The sequence below is a fragment of the Lipophrys pholis genome, assembly GCF_963383615.2.
Source record: "Lipophrys pholis genome assembly, chromosome: 2".
Classification (NCBI taxonomy): Eukaryota; Metazoa; Chordata; class Actinopteri; order Blenniiformes; family Blenniidae; genus Lipophrys; species Lipophrys pholis.
In genome coordinates this window covers 23,466,987-23,487,427 of record NC_137636.1, presented here as the reverse complement: position 1 = coordinate 23,487,427, position 20,441 = coordinate 23,466,987, and the positions used below count along the sequence as shown (strand labels likewise).

At 40.9% G+C, this 20,441-nt stretch overlaps 1 protein-coding gene across 2 annotated transcripts in view; it reads right to left on the bottom strand.

Moving 5' to 3' along the window:
* adamts17 (ADAM metallopeptidase with thrombospondin type 1 motif, 17) overlaps positions 1–20,441 on the bottom strand; it is a 104,530-nt gene that overhangs the window by 23,605 nt on the left and 60,484 nt on the right. For both annotated transcript variants that reach the window (XM_080492354.1, XM_080492355.1), the window contains exons 9-15: positions 19,080–19,220; positions 17,605–17,755; positions 15,950–16,051; positions 15,715–15,860; positions 14,380–14,549; positions 8,144–8,271; positions 94–214 (exon numbers count right to left, since the gene is read on the bottom strand). In XM_080492354.1, the coding sequence (XP_080348480.1) occupies positions 94–214; positions 8,144–8,271; positions 14,380–14,549; positions 15,715–15,860; positions 15,950–16,051; positions 17,605–17,755; positions 19,080–19,220 (959 nt within the window). The remainder of the gene's footprint in view (positions 1–93; positions 215–8,143; positions 8,272–14,379; positions 14,550–15,714; positions 15,861–15,949; positions 16,052–17,604; positions 17,756–19,079; positions 19,221–20,441) is intronic.

Sequence of the window (20,441 nt, the reverse complement as noted above, 5' to 3'; positions counted from 1 at the left end):
TGACTGCACACCCGCTGAGGGTCAACGACCTCCAGATACACCAGCATACTTTGTGTGCACACGCGCCGATTTGACATTGAAGCACACACTCACCCATTCCCTTGGTGTGATTGAAGTCGCCTCTCACTATCTTACAGGAGCGGCCGTCTCCGTTACAAACACCACAGCGGTCCTCTTTGGCCAAAGAGCCGATGATGCCGTCACAGCCAATTTTCTGCGACACAAGAGAGCACAACGTCACACAGGAAAGCACAACAGACATTTAGACATTTGCAAGCTGTGAAACATCATGACATTAACTGTAATATATTTAAATGACCACCAGGGGGGCATTTTAGTTTGTATTATGTGGCGAGTCAGTTCAGGTGATCAGTATTACTACACAGATGTACAAATGTGTCGACATTACCTATATTTTGTAGATTTATTTTAAAGTTATTCTGATCATATTATGAACTAGTCTGCTATTTGTTTGAGTTCAAGCTACATTTGGTCAAATGGTTTATGCATTTGAAGATGTAAATAGTCGATCCACTGTGATCTGTAAGTTGTAAAGCACTTCGTGAACTGAGGGATAATATTGTTGAAACTGCAGTTCTTTTATTCAAATTTCAGGATTGACATGTATTATAAAAGGACAGTTCATTAAATGTAAACTTCTTAATTATATATTACTACTTGGCTGTACTGAAACAGAGAGATTTAGAGTTCTAGTGATTTATAGATTCTAATGCTGTTATTTACTGGTCCATTCCACTTGAGATCAATTTCTGCTGTATGTGGACACTGAAGTCAAATGAGTCTGATGCACCTGATTTACAGGATCAAGACTTTTTTGCAGTTCCGAGAAAGGTTCAGGATGTGACACACTGGTTATCACACTGGTTGGATAATCGTCAAACCCCCAGAAGGCCATTCGATTAAACCTTTTAGTTCTTGCTCCTGAAGTGGTCCCTATGAAGAATATTGGTTGAGTTCATCAATGAAGCAAATGCAGATTCACTGTCTAGAATCTCATATTACACTCGTGTGAGATTAAAACTAAATCCCTATTTGGTGATAGGACATTAACGTCCAGAAGAAATGGATGGCTTTTAAATCCTCTCATGAGGTCCATCCTTCTTTGTAAAAGCGAGAAGCAGGTTCCATAACACTTCACATGTCTATAAGGTTTATCTCGAGGTCTCAGGTTTGACTTTGGAAGGTAAAAATGAGCCAAGGTCAAGATTGAAGACGAAAATGGCGTTGTCTTGATTAGAGGACAAGAGGCATTAGGCACATCACTTAATGCTTTCCAAACAGGATTAAGACGGTGTGCCTTTGGCTCCGGGAGCCTTTCAATAACAATGATGGTGATAATAAAATCATGCACTTTAAAGTCAGGCTAAATATCAGCACTACGCACAGCAATTCTGGCTCATCTCAGACCCCGTTTACATGGCAACGTTTTGAGGACAATGTCTGTTGACACAGAAAAGGCAGAAGGGTGGAAAAAGATGTAAGGATCCCAGGCCACGAGTCAGTGCTGTTACATAGTCAGTGGCTCTGAGCACCATACGCTATGAAAAAAACTAGTTCATCAAACATGGTGACATACCTCGTCGAGGGATTCAAAGACTGCCGTCTCACTACACCACACAATGAGACTGCTGCTCAAACCACAACTCATGTCATCCCCGTCCTCCTTTCACCTCTTTGGATCATTAGCTGCTCTGACTTTGTGCAACCTCTCGAAGTGGCTCTTATGTCCCAAATGTATCTTGGATTTGTCCCCAGATTTCCTCATCGCTAATTTCCAAGTTATTCCAAGAAGTCAAATATAGCAGCAACTTTCAAAGGCCACAGTTTAGTATCATGTGTCCATGTCTCATGTTTCTACGAGGCAATCAAAGGGATGAGTGATCCTAATGGCCTGAGTGAACCTGTGTGAGGAGATCAGTTTTTGGGTCTTCTATAATTTGTAGAGTTCAGCCAGTCTTCCTTTTTCTCTTTTGATTTCCACGTCCAATGTCTTTAGTGATGAGAGATTCAAGATACTGGAAGCTGCTCACCCCTTCAAGGCTTCTCTCATCTATTGTCATGACTGGTTCTGCTCCATTTGCATGCAGCAGATACTGACATGACAAACAAACCCCAAAACAAGTTTATGGTTTCCTAAGCAGCCAAAACACTGGACCACATCCACATTCTCTATTTACATCTCTATAACAAGATTTTTACCTGCTGCTGGAACATCGGCTCCATTCTGGCTTTGCTTCATTATTTCATGACACACCGGCGATGGAGATAAAAACAATGTGTGTGTGTGTGTGTGTGTGTGTGTGTGTGTGTGTGTGTGTGTGTGTGTGTGTGTGTGTGTGTGTGTGTGTATGTGTATGTGTGCGTGCGTGCGTGCGTGCGTGCGTGCGTGTGTGTTTCACTCAGTTTCTGGGTTCTGAACAGGGTTCAACCTACATTATGTGGTCAAACTGAAGGGACCAAATACGAGACACTGAGTTTTGTTTGTGTGCTTTTAAGGCTGAGGTTGCTTCGGTTTAATGATTAGGTTACAATAGGTGTTAAGAGTCCAGTTTAGGTACGCCGCTCTAACCAACCATCACAACTAAGTACTGCATCATGGAAATTGTCAAATGGATCTCTCGTGCTATTCAGGTAGATATAAAAGAATGTTTCTTATGTTGTCATATGTAGTTCATCCACCAATCAGAAGGTGGTGTTAAAACTTCAGCAAATACATGCAGCCGACCCTATTATGTCTTTTTTTTTTTTTTTTACATAAGTGTTGAGGCACATCATAAATCTTAAAAGTGGAAGAATCCAGTTCTTGATACACTTGAGCCCGTTTGGTTCTGATCAGAGTGAAGCGACAGAGGAGTGTGTAACTGATCCTCACATCTACAAACTGCTTCTTCCACTTCCTGCTGTCTGAAGTCGTGTATTCACTGAATTTCAATGCAGACGCAAAGGTGTTTTCAAACTCACCGTTTCCAGAGGATTACACTTCTGAAAAAAGTTGAGCAGTCAGGTCCTTTTCAGCAACACATACTAATGACCACTTGTTATCAGACGGAATGAAAGACTGCAGACTGGATGTGTTCGCAAAGGAGCTTTCACTTCACTGATAAGACAAGGAGAAACAGAAGCTACCTGGGATATAAATAACAAGAGTCTAACAATGTTATTAAGGTATAAGAGTCTTAAAATGTGGATTTCATTATCATTGAGTTTCTCAAAAAGCACAACCATGCAACACATCCTGTAAATTATTGCATCCAATTATCTGGATAAATCTACTGTTAGGTAATAATACAACTCTTATAGGCAGAACCAGACTCGGAGGAAGAGACTTTCTGTTGTTCCAGTTGGGGTTAGAGTATAGAAGAAAAGGTAGAACAGACAGACAGATTGTGGCGTGGGATTCGAACCGTGGTTTGGTTAGGATGTGAGCACTGAACGAGCGCTTGTATTTCTGAGCTTGACTCTTGGATGAGCTGTTCTGTGTCAAGTTTTCTTGTTCTCCCTTTGCCTGTGTGGGTTTTCTCCAGGTACTCTTAGCTCTCTGTCACAACCTGTCGATCCATCCATCCACCCTGCATAATAATAGGAAAGACGAGGCAAAGCCTGAGCAGGTGGTCAGTCCCTTCCAGGACAATCACACACACACAGTCACACTTATGGCTAATGCTATGTGGGTGTACTGCAATCTGAAGGCTTGACTCACGAGTGTCAAACATACGGCCTGTGGGCCAGAATGAGCCCGCAGGAAGGTTTAGTCCAGCCTCAAGCAATTATAAAGAAAAGATTAACTTTGATTTGACAATAAAAGCCAGTGCTGCTTCTGACTGATTTGCTAATAACTGACGTCTGGTAGAAGAATAAAGCAGCACTGAGCTGAGAGATCAGCAGTGACAAAGTGAGTGAATATGTTGTATGCATGTTGAAAGCAGTAAAATGCCACAATCAGAGGACTTCATTTCATTTCATTTCATGTATTTTGCATCTGGTATCATTAATGAAAGTGTCTTTTTGTTGAGATTGCATTTGTCCTTCTTCGGATTGTTCAACTTTGTTTCAAGTTGTATAAAATACACACAGACAAAGGGAAATATTTGGAGTTGTTAAAGAAATCTTGGATCCCATCCTTTCCTCAATGCGCTGTGTGAAATTTGGACAGTAAATGTGAGGCTAATTAGTGCACTTGAGCAATTATCATTTTCCCATTCAACTCAACTTAAAAAGCTGATGTGACGGACTTGTGATGAAATGTGTTGAGATCAGGCACAGTAACTGTTCGGATGTGATAATAGAAACGGATTCTGTAATAGTGTTCTATTGACGAGTTCAAAAGTAGATGGACAATCTGAACAATGTTACGTCCAGAGTGTCCCAGTCCATTGTCTCCTGGTTTTATTGTTGACAGTCACCGTATTAACAATCCAACATGGCTGTCTATGCATACGAATGTCTGTGTAGTCCCATTGTTAATGCTTACAGCGTATTTTTCTCTGCTGAGCGTTTCATTACAAAAACAAGCAACAGCACCACCGCCTGGTATGCCAACTACATCCTTTTCAGTGTTTGCCGTTTTCGTGTAAATGGACATCGTTTTCAAAAGCAGTTAATGCACTGATTGGTTTGCTTTGTGCGCAGACTATGTGCTCTTACAATATTAATAGTGACCTAGAAGGAGGTTTCTAGCACCATAAAGAATGTAGAGTGGAAGAAAGAGGTCCGATGTCTTAGTCAGAGAAGAGTTGACGGCACATAGTATACAACAATACAGGCCTATATCGAAGAAAAGATAGTAATAAACAGGTTGAACATAATGATCATTGTTTAGTTGTTGACTCCCGATAAGCACGATGTGTAATGCTGAACCAGAGGACCAGAGGACAGGGCCTCCATTCAGTCCCGTCAGACGTCCAGGGTCCTCCTCCTGCCAGTTATTTTCATAGCTTTGCTGAATATATTCCTCTCCCCTTTTCCTGTCTGCTTCCTCTCTTTCCTTTCTCTCTCTTTCTTACTCTCCTCGCCAGTGTTTTCATAACATGCCTTCGTCTCACATGCCAGGCTTAGAAAAACATCCATCCACTCCTCCTCTCCTCTCTGCAGCCTCACGTCTGCCTCTCTGTCTCGGTCCTCCGCCCGAACCGCTGGGCCAGCGCGCAGGATGGAATGCTTTGGCAAAGGACGAAAAAAAAAACCTAAAAAAAACTCTGGGACTGGAAGAGGTGAACAGCATAGGGGGAACATGCAAACTCTCCCCCAGCGTCCAGCGCAGACGTACATTTGGAAACCAGTGCACATGTGGCGTTCCACTTAGCTTTTCAGCAAACACACGAGCTCTTGTTTGTCTTCTTCTGTTTTCCATTTGGAGCAATGTCCTGGAAGTTATTGTGATTTAACAAAGCTGGACGCTAATGCCAGCGAAATGAAGTGAATTGAGCACATATCGTCTATAAAAGCACACACGTAGCGCAATATATGGCTCAGCTGTATTCATTCTGAGGGATCTTGCACAGTTAATGATACATGCGTCATTGCTGAGATGTAAGAAGTCAGTATTTTGTGAGCACATGTGCGTCATAATTGCATCCATATTTGACTTTCTGAACGACACACACACACACACACACACACACACACACACACACACACACACACACACACACACACACACACACACACACACACACACACACACACACACACACACACACACACACACACACACACACACACACACACACACACACACACACTTTTTCCCCCTCTCTGCTTTGGCCAGAAGGAAGGGGGAATTCCTCCCAAATGTACCAGCATCAAACATTTGCAAATAAACACAAAAGACTGACTGTGGCAGTGAGACTGGATCCAAATAAACTCCTCAACCCTCCCCAGGGGAGCAGGCTGTGGATCCAATCCACAACTGTACACAGAAAGTCAATGAGTTACTCTTATTGATCCCTGCAGGGTGATTGCCATTCACAGTGGGATACATCTTTATTTTACTTGTCTGTTTTTATGTGACAGTGTCGGATCCTCCAGTCTGGCTATCTTGCAGTTCAAGTATCAGGACCTGGCTACACTGTCATAATCAAATCAACACATACAGAAAATCAACATTGCTTCCTGCTGTTGCCACTTAGTCTAAAGATTTTCATGCATGTGCTGTTGTGTAACCTCGTGAGCAACTCAAGATCTGCATCTCTACTTCTGCGAAGGGGGAGGATCCAAAAAGTCACACTTGACATGTTTGGTTTAGTTAAAACAGACAGTGATGCTGCCTGTGTGGGGTCCGTTTGTGTAAAAAGGACCATTAAATAGACCAAGACTGTTTGTAAAGCAAGTCCACTTCCAAACAGACCTTGGTGGTTGAACTGGAGCAGGATTCAGACCTCAAAACACACCAAACATCGATGCAAACATAAGTGACCAAGTATTTAACGAATGGAGTGAGTGTTTTTCAGTATTGCCGACCAATCATCTGCTATCGCCGAAGAGACGAACAAATAACAACAAATAAACCAAGGAGCTGAAGGGACAACTGCATCTGCTCAGCCGGTCCAGCTACTTTCATAGAAACATGGTACAGAAACAGAATTCAATAAGATGGAAAGTACTTTTCAAAACATGTCCTGGAGCCGTTGCTACAAGAGGAAACAACTGATTATCATCAACATCATCTTTCATTAGTAAAACAGTTCAGTGAAAAGTTTATCTACAAGCAGTTGAGGCGAGAAATAAGCTGAGCAGAATCTTTCCTCGTTTTGCTTCCACTAAAGATAATTTAGACCATTTTACGAATGTTTTGCAATGCGGTGGACCTCCGCAGCAGGATATGACTTGATGCAAATGAGCTCCGGGCAGCTCCGTAACCGCCTCGCACCCAGCAAGCAATGCGGTGCGTTTCACCCTGACAATGAATGGGATGTGGGAAATTGACAGATCCTGTGGACCCAAATTCAAAACACTCAAGACAAGTGACATGTGATGTGTCCAGACTAATTTCTCCAATGAAAAATGCTGCAAAAAGGCAAAAACAATATAAATGTCCGGTCTGTAACCGCGTGATATCATCGTCATGGAAACATCAAGGTCCGTCCTGTTATTGCTCTCAGTGTGGATTTAATGAGTGGAACAGGTAATCTAGCTCTATAGAGTTACTAATTTGTTAAATGTAACTTATTTCAAAGTCAAGAGTATTTACTTGCAGATGGTTACCGTTTTATCTACTTGTCTCTATGTTTTTGCATTGAAAACTTTTCATGAGAATTTTAACAACTTTAAATATTCATTTGAAGTCATTCATATCGTCGTGTTTCTTTCTTTCCGTTGGGGGGTGCGTGGGGGGAAATAAACTCACATGGCAAGTTCTGTGTTTCTCCACTTTAGTGAACACCAACAGGTGAGTACAAAACAGCACATGACGTTATTATAGGGCCTCTAGCTTGGGCACAGAACAGCCATCGGAGACTGTCCATGCAATGACCACCATCGTTTTGACTGACTGTCAAAATCTTGAGAAGCAGTTCTCGTGTGTTGCATTCACCTACAACTATCAGGCCATGCAAAACACAGAAAACACATCTCACTTGAACAGAGGGGAAATAACATAATTCACATTTTATAGCCGATATGCTGTTGGAGCCGACCTGTTTGAGTTTATTTTACGATTCCATTTAGTACTCCACTGTATTTTTTTCTCCCTGTTGGATCTTTAATTGTTGTATGCCATATATGGACGTATGTGCTTTCTTTATGTTTTATACTTCACCGCAACATTAATTGCCCTGCGGGGACACAAATAAAAACTGAACTGAACATGTATGCTTTACTGCGAGTGGATCTTAGCCGCAAGAAACGTACTGGAAATGTGGCAAATGTGTGCAGGTAAACTCACAAATCACAATCAGGAGATTCTCCCAATCCTAACGTAGACTGTACTTTCTCAATTTTTTTCAACTCTGATTATGATCTGCTAATAATCAGGTAGGAATGAGGGTCAGAGGTCAGCCAGACGGATATTTGTGTCTGTTCTGGACAGAAGAACCGGGACAGGAGCGAAGTGAAGTGTGTATGTGTGTGTGTGTGTGTGTGTGTGTGTGTGTGTGTGTGTGTGTGTGTGTGTGTGTGTGTGTACCTGACACCTCCCATTAACACACAGGTCAGCCTCATACGGTCCACAGGGAGTGCCATCCATCACTCTGTCAGCCATCAGCACCGGGATGTCTCGACCAGCAGGGCTGCAGAACAACACACACGGCTTCTCTGTTCACCACACACACACACACACACACACACACACACACACACACACACACACACACACACACACACACACACACACACACACACACACACACACACACACACACACACACACACACACACACACACACACACACACACAGTTAGAAACAATGTGCTCTCTTGTGTTCTACATAAATAAACAACTGACAACAGCAAAATCACAGTCAACAAAAACACATACAAGCACAAAGGTGCTTTAAAATGTCTGGAACAGTGGAGTGATAATAAACACATGCTGGATATTTTATTGGAGTTTGGTTGCTATTAAAGCATCGCAGCCACCGAGTCGCTGGTTTGACGAGGAGCAGGCATGACATGAATATGGCAGCCATTTAAATTGAAAATGCTGTCCACCCTTGGAATTATGTGTGTTGACACAATCAATAAGTTGTATCTATATTTACAATTATTCAATGAAACAATTTAAGGAATGACGATCACACCTCATTTTACAGCAGTACTTTTACGAAACTGTAGAAAAAAAACTCCATATTGTGCAATTTTCTTAACATGACTTAATACAAAAAACTTATTCTGACCAGAATTTCTATAAAGTAGAGTGAACTGTGAAAATGTATATTAGACTGGATTGGACTGGAATCTTTCATTTTGTGGGAATAACTTAAACTTTAAATGTATATAAATTGCGTAATATTTTCTTTAACAGAAAACAAATGTTACAAAATGCTAAGTTGTACTGGGACAAAAGAAGTTTTCTTTTCAGAATAATGAGAGAATAAAGCAGAAAATTGACACAATAATTGTCATTTCCTTTTAGAACATTTGAAAGTAAAACCAGCTACAAACTTTTTTCCATAAATATTGGAACTTCTTGTGTGTGAGGATATTTTCTACTGTGAGATGTTCAAGCTCTGCTCAGTTTCCAGAACCTCTTCCAGCAGAGAGATTCCATCTCTCAGAAGGTTTCATTTGGAGGAGCTGATTATTTCACTAGATTTTAGGTTTGTCTCGTTCTTCTGCTCAAAAACCCCAAAGCTTCATTTCAGAAACTGTTTTTCAACACATCATTTATATGATCAATTATTTCAAATGTTCAATCCTTCCAAATGTATCAGCAGCAGCAAAGCAGCATCACTGCATGATGGTGCCTCTACCGTGTTTGAAGGTAGGTATGATAGATTTTCGTTTGGGAATTCATTTGGCTTCTTATAGACAAAGAACACTTCAAGAAGCTCTACTTTGATTTTGCGCACCTGTACAAGATGATCAGGGACACTGTTTGCATGACGAAATTGTCAAAAGGAAAACGTATCATTTTTGCGTTTTTGTTTCCGAAAAGATTTGTTTTCACAGCAATGATTTGAAAACTATGTCAGTTTACAAAGAAACGGCAGCAACTCTGATGTATGGAATTAATGTGTTGGGCCACTAGTGGGAGCTGTTTGTAATGAAACCACACACTTTCAGGGACTTTGGGTACCTTTAAGAGTTTTTTTTAATCACTTTATTTTATTCGGCTCACAGATTTTGCAATAACATTGTCCCAAGAGACATATTTCTTGAGGACTCTCTGTAATCTGATAATTACCAACATCTGTATGAAGAATTTGTCACTGTATTTTATTCACTTTGCAGTAACGTCAGGAAGTAGAAATGGACTTCTGATTGTCCAACACTGGTTCAGTTGCATTTAATGGCTGAAGTCATTCTCAGTACTGCACTTGCCAATGATTGATGCCAGGGCTGCAACAGTACTTCTTCAGTGTGGTAAAACTAATGAGTCATCATTGTGTAATTATAGCTCCTGTTTTCCATTAGTGAAAACTTACTCCAGGATTTGGTGAATTCTACTGCACACCATGTGATGGACGGATGGATTAAATCACAGATGGGTGAAATAACTAAAAGATGGATGGATTAAATGACGGATGGATGGATGGATGGATGGATTAAATGACGGATGGATGGATGGGTGGATTAAATGAAGGATGGATGAAATAATGGATGGATGGATTAAATGACTGATGGATGGATGGATGCATGGATAGATGGATTAAGTGACTAATAGATGGATGGATGATTAAATGAAGGATGGATGAAATAATGGATGGATGGATGAGAAATTCTAATTAAAATATGCTGTTAGTCAAATTATATGAGTGAAAAATCCATATTTGGTTGAACATATTATTTTCCGTTTATTCCTGCAGTCTGAATCCAAATAAAACTCTCCCAGAATGAACGAATCTGAAGCCAATGCTTCCAAATGTAGCAGCAATTTTGATTAAAGGATCGAACTCAGAGGAAAATGCTCCCTTCCAGAGATCTGCCAGATGAGAGGAGACCCAGCAGGCTGTGATTCTGGGAGTGAATAAAAGAGCGTCTACCTGGATCCATATCAGTCTAAGTTTAGAAAGAAATTGGAAATCAAAGTAAGATAAAGGACACAGATAACGCCTGTGTTCAATCACTCATCTGTGCTCTCTTCCTGTCATTTCTCCACTCTCCAGAGGCACATTTCCAGAGAAAATACATGAAAATATATCACTTTCTAACATCACAGAACCAAATTGGAATAGTTAGGAAAGGTCATCGCCCTATAACTAGTTACCTCAGTCCTTTGAAGCAAACATTGGCCAATGATGGCAGAGCTTTTTGCACCAGAGAGCATTTAATAACATACTATTCAATGTCATTGAATAGGAGACATAAAAAAAAACTGTTGCAATGCAGCAAACGTACAACTTAGGATGCAAAAGAAGTGCCGAAACTTTGAGGCATCAAAGTTTGTGAGAAATCAATGAAAACTAAGCCATGCAGGTTGGCTCCCATACACATATGAATTCCCCTCAGGTAGTGTGAAATAAGGTAAGAGCACTTCAAAGTGTTTAGACTTGAATGCTAAATTTGTGCCTATCTGAAGGTTGTTTGACGTGTGTCCATAGAGAGACATGAGCAGCTGATAAAGGCTTAATGTTATACAGGACCGGTGGAGTTTATCAGAAATAAACAAACATGGCCCTCTGTGGGAGTGGGGTTTGTAATGCCGCCACTTATGGATGGACAGAAACACTGGGGGAAGATAAATATGTATAAAAATGTTCTTGGAGTCGCTGCTGATCAGAAGTGAAAGAAGCTGAGGAGCCTTCCTGGACCGTTTGTCCTTCTGGAACAGCTTCAGCTTAGACAGTTTACTGTGATATCTGAACATCTCTGATGTCATTTACACACATCTTGGTTGGATTGAAGTTGACATTTTCTCCATTTGAAGCCATTCTGGAGGACACACTGATGGCAGCCTGAACATATGATGGTCCCTCCACTGTACCCCATACACAGTGCCGTTCCTCCTAGTTCATTCAAATTGGTTTTATGAGTGCACAAAACATGTTTTCAAGGAGAGTGGTGGAGTGTCAAAGTGCTTTTGGACAAACTATGTTTTTGGTAGAAAGTTTGATGGTTGATGATCTCTTCAACAATAAATCCTTCAAGACTTCAGCTGTTGTTACACTTTTTAACCTCACGGTGCATTCAGGGTTTTACCTTTGGAGTGAACTTGGCTTGATGTCCACTTCTACAGAGGACAGTCACAGTTTAATTGTGGACTTTTTTGAGTTTTTGAGACGACGTTACAACTCCCTCCAACATTTCTTATGGGAAGAGCCAAGTGACTGCTTTTGTGACGGCCAGCTCACATCAATACCAGTTATTCTTGAGTCTATAACATAATGCTTCACTTCCCTTTTCTGCGAATGAACAAGAAATATTGGAATTATAGGCTGAGATACAAAAATACTTAGCATTCATGATAATCATACTTTTAGTTTTCTTTCATCGGCTATTCTACAAATTTTAACACAATATCGGCGTCAAAAAATTTACAGAACTGTTATAATAATAATAATAATAATAATAATAATAATAATAATAATAATAATAATAATAAGGATTTGAAAAACAATAGTGTGAATGCCTTTGCATTCATGCAATTAAATTAAGGTCGCTTTTTTTTTTATGTATTTCTGTCATAAGTAATTTCTCAATTATATTCTATATTTACATGTGTATTCATGGTTATTGTTAATTTTGGAAGAAAAATGGGTCCTTTTAGTAAAAAAAAAAAAAAAGGAAGAAAACTGTCATGTATACTGCAGATCTCCATACTAATACTTTTCATTTTATTTCTATCTTTATTATATGTACTGAAACCAAAGACATATTTGAATTTACTGTTAATATTCCTGTTTAAAGGTGTGTTTGCGTACCTGCATGTACAAGCTGAAGGCATCACAGCTGCCACTTCCACCATTAGTTGCCTCCTCGCTCCCAGTGAAAGCTCTAAAGTGCTGCTCCTCCCGCAGGACACTCATAAACAACATTGTTTTCACTGCAGTCTCCCATTTACAGACGAGGTAAGTTTTCTCAGACCGCTCAGTTCACATGCAACATTAGTGCGGTGGGAATACCCCCCCCCCCCCGGTGTTGTGCTTTTCATCATCGGACAACACGTCATTGTGTTAATATAACTATGGAAAAAAATAAATGGAGGACATTTGCTGGCAAAGGATAATCACACCTTCTACTCTTTTTTTTTTTTTTAGTGTATATGAAGACTGGGCTCCTCTGGGTCCTCATTTTCCCTTCACATTTCTCTTAAGTGCACCATTAGCTAAAAGTTTGTTAGGCAACTTTTGAGCATGTGAACTTATACGAGTTTCAAATAAATCCTGTAAATGGGAGAAGTACAGTACACAATTATAGATACTGTAAAATAAGTTTTTTCTTTTGTGGAAGCATACACATTCCTATTGATATCAAAGCTCTGCCACTATCAGTGTTTTGCACAAGTATAAACCTCTTGTTGAGTTTAATCGTCCGCTGCTTTAATAACAGTTTAACACCACTCTGCCCTCGGGTTTTGTCGGAGATTACTTTAGTAAATCCTTCACGCACTACATTAAAACAGGAACAGCCATCAGCTTCAGGCTGACACTTCAGTAGATCAGAGTCATGTTTTATAAAATATTGTAAGAAACAATGTGGCATGGTGGTTCAGTGGTTAGTCTCACTTCACTGAGAGTCTGGGTTCAGCTCCAGGGACGGGGAGGGAGTTATTAGGGGAGTTTGCATTTCATACCACTGCATGTAATCTTTTTTTTTTTTTTTTTAATCTTATCTGAGCTCTCCAACTCTCCATTCACAATCTTAAGACATGAGCCTTTCAGTTTCATATGGATGGATGGATGGATGATAAAGTGAATTATGGGTGGATGAATGGATGAATTAAGTGACTAATGGATGGATCTGTGAGCTACGTGTCTATTTTCACCTTTAAAATCACAGAAAAACACCTCAAACTGGCCTTTAGTTGCGATGCAGCAGTGCATCATTAAAGCTGCGGTTCCACCGTGCAGTACGTGCCGGAGCAGGTTGGAGCAGGAGGGTACGGTACGGCAAAGCGCACGCAGGCCCAACTTTGTCGCCACAGAAAGTTCAGTTGAAATAGAGGCAAGGTTGTGAACAGCACGTTGGGCGAAGAACTCCGCAACTCTGCGGCCGTCCGAGTCCTTCTCTGTGACACATCAGAAACGTTCTCATTGTGAACAGCAACATCCAGCTCCTGCTGAATCTCCCTCTCCTGGTACTGAGAGGAGCGCCTGCACCTCGTGGGAAGACCGCGGTGTTGTCTCGCACGCAGACGTTTCAATAAACCCAGTAAACAAAACAACCAGTGAGCACAAAGCGGCGTATGTAAACATCAACGGGAGGGTTTACTGCGAATGTTAATATTTAAATACTGTGGGCAAGTCCTGGCTAGCTCAGTTGGTACAGCATGAGACTCGCATTCTCAATGTCAGTGTTAGGTATCTCAACAAAGGAGTGACGGAAAATCGTAGCCGGTGGTCGCGGTTTTTACCGCACCATCCACAATTCTTTCGGTGGGACCACACAATACCCACCCCGCCACAAAAAGTGTGGTGGCATTGCGGCTTAATATACTCAGCTACCAAGGTCAAAGACACTTTTACAGCAATATGTCTCATGATTGTTGTTTCCGATTCCCTTTGAAAAAATGTTTTTGTCTGGTGTGCGTTTGTCTCTCACCGTCATTAATAATGGCAGTCAGCACGTTGCCCTTCTTCTTGGCAGCGTAGCGGTCATAGGAAAGACATTGCAGATCTCGGAAGCTGGGCCCTCCTTTGGGACATGGAGGACCTTCACAAGCTTTGTGCTCCACACTGGCCTTGGGGCAGTGGCGGCCTCCCGGACCTGGCCTACACACACACGCACACGGTAAGGTGTCAGACTCACAAATGCCTCTGACATTAAGAATGTTGGAAAAACATTTTGTTGGTGAAATCAGAAACAACATATGTTTGCAGTGATATTGTTTGAAAAGCAACAGCTATGTTGCTAAAACCATAACAGAGTTAATATAAGCTGGTGGTCGCAAACCCTCGACCCGTCTACTTCCAGTCCACGACTTCATACCCCACTACCCTTTTATATTTTCTTTACAATTTGGTGATTATTTTACAATTATTGCTTCACAATCTGTTTAGAATTAAAGAAAAAGATCTGTTCCTGCTGTTTAAAATCTGAAACTCCTGGTTGAAGCAATTTATTTTAACTAAATAGTTAATATCATGTGTCCTAATATTATATTTGCCTTAGCAACCACTTCTAGTGAGAGCAGCATCGGTAATAAATGACCTCCATTCATGAAGTTTGTCATCAAACCCTGGACTTATGAAGATTTAAAATGTACAACTATTAGTTGTTTTTATGGAGGAGTTTGGGTTCGATCCTATTTACACGACAATGTATTCAAGTGAAAATGGAAAACTTTCGGAACGTTTGAGGTGTTTGTTTCCAGGACAATGGTGCTCAGAGCCACTGAAAACACAACTTTTTGCTTGTCTGTCCATACGAATGTCCCGGGTACTCCCATTGTTAATGTGTGCGTGTGTGTGTGGCCTGGCATGCTAACTACATTATTTTCTGTGGAAGCGGACATCCTTTTTATAATATTGCTGTGGAAACCCAAAACACAAAAACTATGCGTTTTCACATGAAACATCGTGTAAACGGGGCCGAGTTTTGGTTCAGAGAAGCAGGAGCATTTTTTTAAATTCCAAACTAGCTCTACAACTGGATAAAATCTCATTTTCAATGATGAGATGTCAGCAGTTGCCGAGTCATTACTCAAAAGTTAAATATTTTTTTCTACAATACTGTGAATATTCAATGCCTGGTTTGTGTGTCAAACCTGAATGTGGGAACGAAACCTTAAGTCTCTTGTTTAATGTTTCTTGTTCACGGCATATAGAAAGATTTGTTTCATTTCACCCACGGAGCACATGCATAATTATTAATGTACACACAAACACACGCGCGCATACACAAACAGGGACAGACGCAGGCAGCCAGGTGACATACGGAGGGTTGTCACATTTCCTCTGTCTGAACTGGACTCCAGTACCGCAGGTCCGGCTGCACATGCTCCACTGACTCCACGGGCTCCAGTCCCCGTCCACGTGCTGAGGAATGGGAGTCTTACTGACACACTCGCCCGCCCTGCACCACTGACACACACACACACACACACACACACAGTCAAGATGATCCAGATGTTTCCCATCAGATGTGAGAGTTAGAAATGCGAGCGTCGTACCTTGTCTGCACCACACTCCGTCCCGTCCAGTGGAGGATCCAGTTTGGTCTTGCAGGATGTGTCTCCCTCTACTAAACACCACAGGCCCGCACACATGAGGTGCTGAAACATCCAAACGTCAGGAAGATGACATCAATTCTCACATATCTGCATCACATCAAGCACGTACCATCAAATCCTTACAATGTGACTTGTTTGTATATTAGTAACAAATAAATTCACCTGACAATACATATTGCAGATTATATGCCTCTGAACAGATTGAAGGCAGCCAGCTAAGCCTGTTAATGTAAAACATCTGTGCAACCAACACTACGATACGGTTATCAAATAACTGCATCCACTCCGGTTCAAATAAATTAATCCCCGAGCACTAGCTGAGAATTCATGTCAGGCTGTGAATAGGTTAAAAACCCTGAGGCTCAGACTGAAGATATACACCTGCTGGGCAGCAACCCTGATGGTCAGAGGCAGTTAATTCTAAACATTACTCTCCAATCAAATGATAGGCTTGAAGCTCCATGTGCTGCTGAGGTTATGTATTTAGCCTCTACCAGGTGGAATTTACACTGCAGCTCCCGACTTAATATCAGGCTTCAGTCACACACGTCCTACTGCTGGAATCTCAAGCATTTTTACTACCAAAAGACTGGGGAAGACACAAAATGCAAATATGAATGCATCACCATGGGGATTCATGTTTAGACTGGTTACTGTTTACAGTACGGGTGTTAAACTCATTTTAGTTCAGGGACTACATACAGCACAAATTCATCTTAAGTAGGCCGGATCGGCAAAATAGTGCCTTAATAACCTTTAAATTTAAAGTTTAAAGGTTTAAGTTTGAAGTAGAAGCGATGAAAAAGTCTATATTTTCACAAAACCAAACAATCTCTACAGAAAATGACTACAATCTCAACATAAAACCAATTTTAATGAAACTTTCTGGTGCAAAATACATTGAAATGGCTAAACAACTTCTCCTATAGCTATTGCATTATATTATACAAAGTTAAAATCTAAGCAGTGAAGCTCGAAATTTGATACTATCTAAGGAACAAAACTGCAAAATTGCATATGCAAAATAAGAGAATGTGGTATTAACACAGTGAACTTTATGGTAGCGGTTGTGTCCCGACGAGACATCCTGCAGGAAGCAGAGTAAATCAGTTTTGTTAAAGTCAGTAGGCATAATTAGGCATTAATTACACTACAATCCCTGAAGAACAAGTTTCCACAGAGGCTGGTTGGAGCCTCCCGACTGGATGTTGGGGAGTGGATACTGTATTTCCTCAGGCTGGAGGAGCTTGTGTTCCTTCTGCTACCTCCGCCTCAAACTAAACACCACTTCTAAGCAATGTGTGTGTTAAATCTATGACTGGGTGCAATTACAAAGTGAGCAGGAACTACTTAACACTGTCAACAAGCCTATAAAGCACACATGACCCATTTCCTTCTGTCACTTGACATGAGTTCTAATGATAGACTGCAGAAATGTGGTTGCACGTGTGCAACAGTTGGAGGTAAAGCTACAGTCAGAAGCTAGAGTCAGAAGCTCGAGTCAGTGAGATGTTTCTCTCACAGTTATTGTGTACAGTGGGGATAGTGAATAATATGAACCCTGCAGACGGTAGGAACAGTGGGCTATGCTTTACCTCCATGTCATTGCAGAAAGTGGCATTGGTCCCAAAGAGAATCTGGCACTGTTCGTCCACGCTGTAGTGCATGCCCGGCAGCTTGGGAGGCAGCCGGACCTGGTACCGACTCCGGGGGTCTGTGTGCAGCAGGCAGGCGCTGGCTTTGGATCTGTTTGAAAGTTAAGAGAGAAGGCTCCATTGTGTGTGTGCTGACCAGTGTTGTCTTTTCAGGCCAAGAGTTTTCTTTTTTTTTATTGTTAAATCTGAATCCAGCAGAGACTTGGCACCCACAGTGGGAATTGTTGAACATTTAGTTATGGTATTTGGAGAAGAGATGTAAATGAACATTGGTGCTGACATCAAATAATATACAGCGTGAGCAAAAGACTTACTGCACAGATGATGTCTATGTGTTCTTTGCCATCACTGAGAGGGCATGTGTGACTTCATGAAGCGGAAACTGACCGCAAATTAAACTGTAATTCAACTGGTGGTTTGAGGAGCTGAATATATTCAACTGATGTTCAGTCACAAATAAAGCAAACTCTAAACTTTTGAAAGGCTTGTTTTCCAAGGCCCGCCAGGTTTATTAAAAGCTTCAGATTAATGCTGACTTCAAGCAATTCAGGAGGAATTTGAATCAGTTCTGAAAAATGAATGCGCCTCAATGTGTAAAAACCGACTTTACATTTACTGGTGTCAAGAATTCAAAATGAATCGAAACAACCCAAAGAGATTCTTAATATTTCTGTCCTTATTGACCGGACAATAGCACACAGATTTTGTCTGAGGCCCCATTTACAAGGCAAGGTTTCAAGCGAAGCATTTTCGTTCCAGAAAGGTTTTGGGTTTACGCAGCAACATTTTGAAAATGATGTCCGTTTACACGGAAACGGCAAAAAACACTGAAAACTATGTAGTTGGCATGTTGGGCTACTAGTTGACACCGTTAGTTATTTTTTTCTAATGAAACCACACAAACATATGTGCAGAGAACCACAAAGATAGCGATTTCCTCCGTCCACATGGAAATGGAGTTGGAACGTTTTCAAAACATTGCGTTTTCAGTGGCTCCGAGCACCGTTTTCGTGTGAATGGATACGGTTAAAACAACAAAAGTTTCTCGTTTTACCTTGAAGACATTGTAAAAGAGGTCTCTTATAACTAAAGTTTCTTTCAATAAACAATGAAATAGCAATAACTGAAAGGAAGATATGAATTAGTGACTTAATTGTCCTTCAATTCTACTCCCGACTAATCAAAACCACGAATTACATTCCTAATATATATTAACGAATGACTCATTGCCATTTACATAATGACCCTGTCCAAATAAACACCATCAAAACTGCTGCAGCACAACAACGCCCAGATTAACACGAGTCACAGACACAAGTACTTGGCAACTTTTAAAAAGTGACAACAGAATAGTTTGTCCCGGATCACGAGAGGAAAACAATTATTTGACTCACAAGTATAATAAAGTGTCTCACCTGAGAAAGTTCTCCAGGTCATCACGGCTGCAGGAGGACCAGGACAGGTCGCTGGGGTTTCTTCCCTTCACCCACTCGCCGGACATGATGTGGGAGTGGCCGGTACAGGTGGCGTGGTCGTCATCATGGCTCATTCCCATGCTGAGGACAACAACGCATTCACACCGAGTTATCGAAGGAAAGGCGAGGTCTCTGTTTCACCAGCTTCCTCTGCAATGCTCCTCTGCTGGAAACAACAGTCTTTTGGTTAATGTGCTCTTTGCTTTTAGGAAAGAAGTAATAGAAACTACGTAAATCAAGCGTGACAAACAAGCAGCATGTGAGTCAAAAACCGCAAGAGGCTCCAATCCAGGCAGACCAACAAGCAAATGGTAACAATTTCAAAGAAAACATAAGATTTTCTTTTTAACAAAACACTCAGACGTGAGCTTAGAGATCAGCAATGCTGCAATAAAAGCTCGATACCATGTTGCTATCATACTAGCCTCAAAGCCCTGCTGTCATTGTGAGTTTGTAAGAACACCCATAATGCAACAGCTCAAGGAGAATTGTTTTGGACATTTCACTGGTTTTTTTTCACCAGAAAGTGTATATGTAGGTAACATCATGGATCACAACCCCCCCATGTGCACCGCAATATAAGACGGATTCAGTTTGATGTTTTACTGTGAACATCTGACCTTTTTGGAAATGGAATCTGAAGTCCTCATTTAATATACAGTAGTTCCTTCAAATTCAGCAAAAATGCATCTAAAAGTCTTTTTAGTCTCTGCGTGCATTGAAAAAAAAAAAAGAAGAAGAAAAATCCATGGAATTTTTCAAAACAGACCCGAGTATTTTAGTTTCCCATTTTCACTTGAAAATGTTATTGTGTAAACGAGGCCTGAATCACCAACATGGGGTATTTTTGCTCGCGCACAAGCGAAAGCTGCAACAGTCAAATGGTAAAATCGGCTCCACTCTCTCGCAATCAAGTCTTTTTTTGACGGTTGGTGAATTTATTTTCTTGAGGAGTGTGTAAAGGTTTGGCTTTGAAAATGACACTTAATCAGACTTTCCCCGAAGAGAACATCTTGAATAAAATGTCTGAATTGTGACTGGAGTTCAGTTTGCTTCAGGCTTTTTTTTTTTTTGAATTTCCATAATTCGGTATTAACAGTATACAGACGTCAGTACAGCCCACTCAATTTTTCAATGCATCCTGTCTGTCTTAAAGACTAATCTACGTTTGAATGGCTACAAGCCGAAACATATGAATGAATAAGTAATCCGCCATCTCTTGCTTTTATGGCATATTTAAACAAGCAAACACTTGATCTTCTTTGATGCTGCGCCTGCACATACAGGCAATGTCTTTGAACA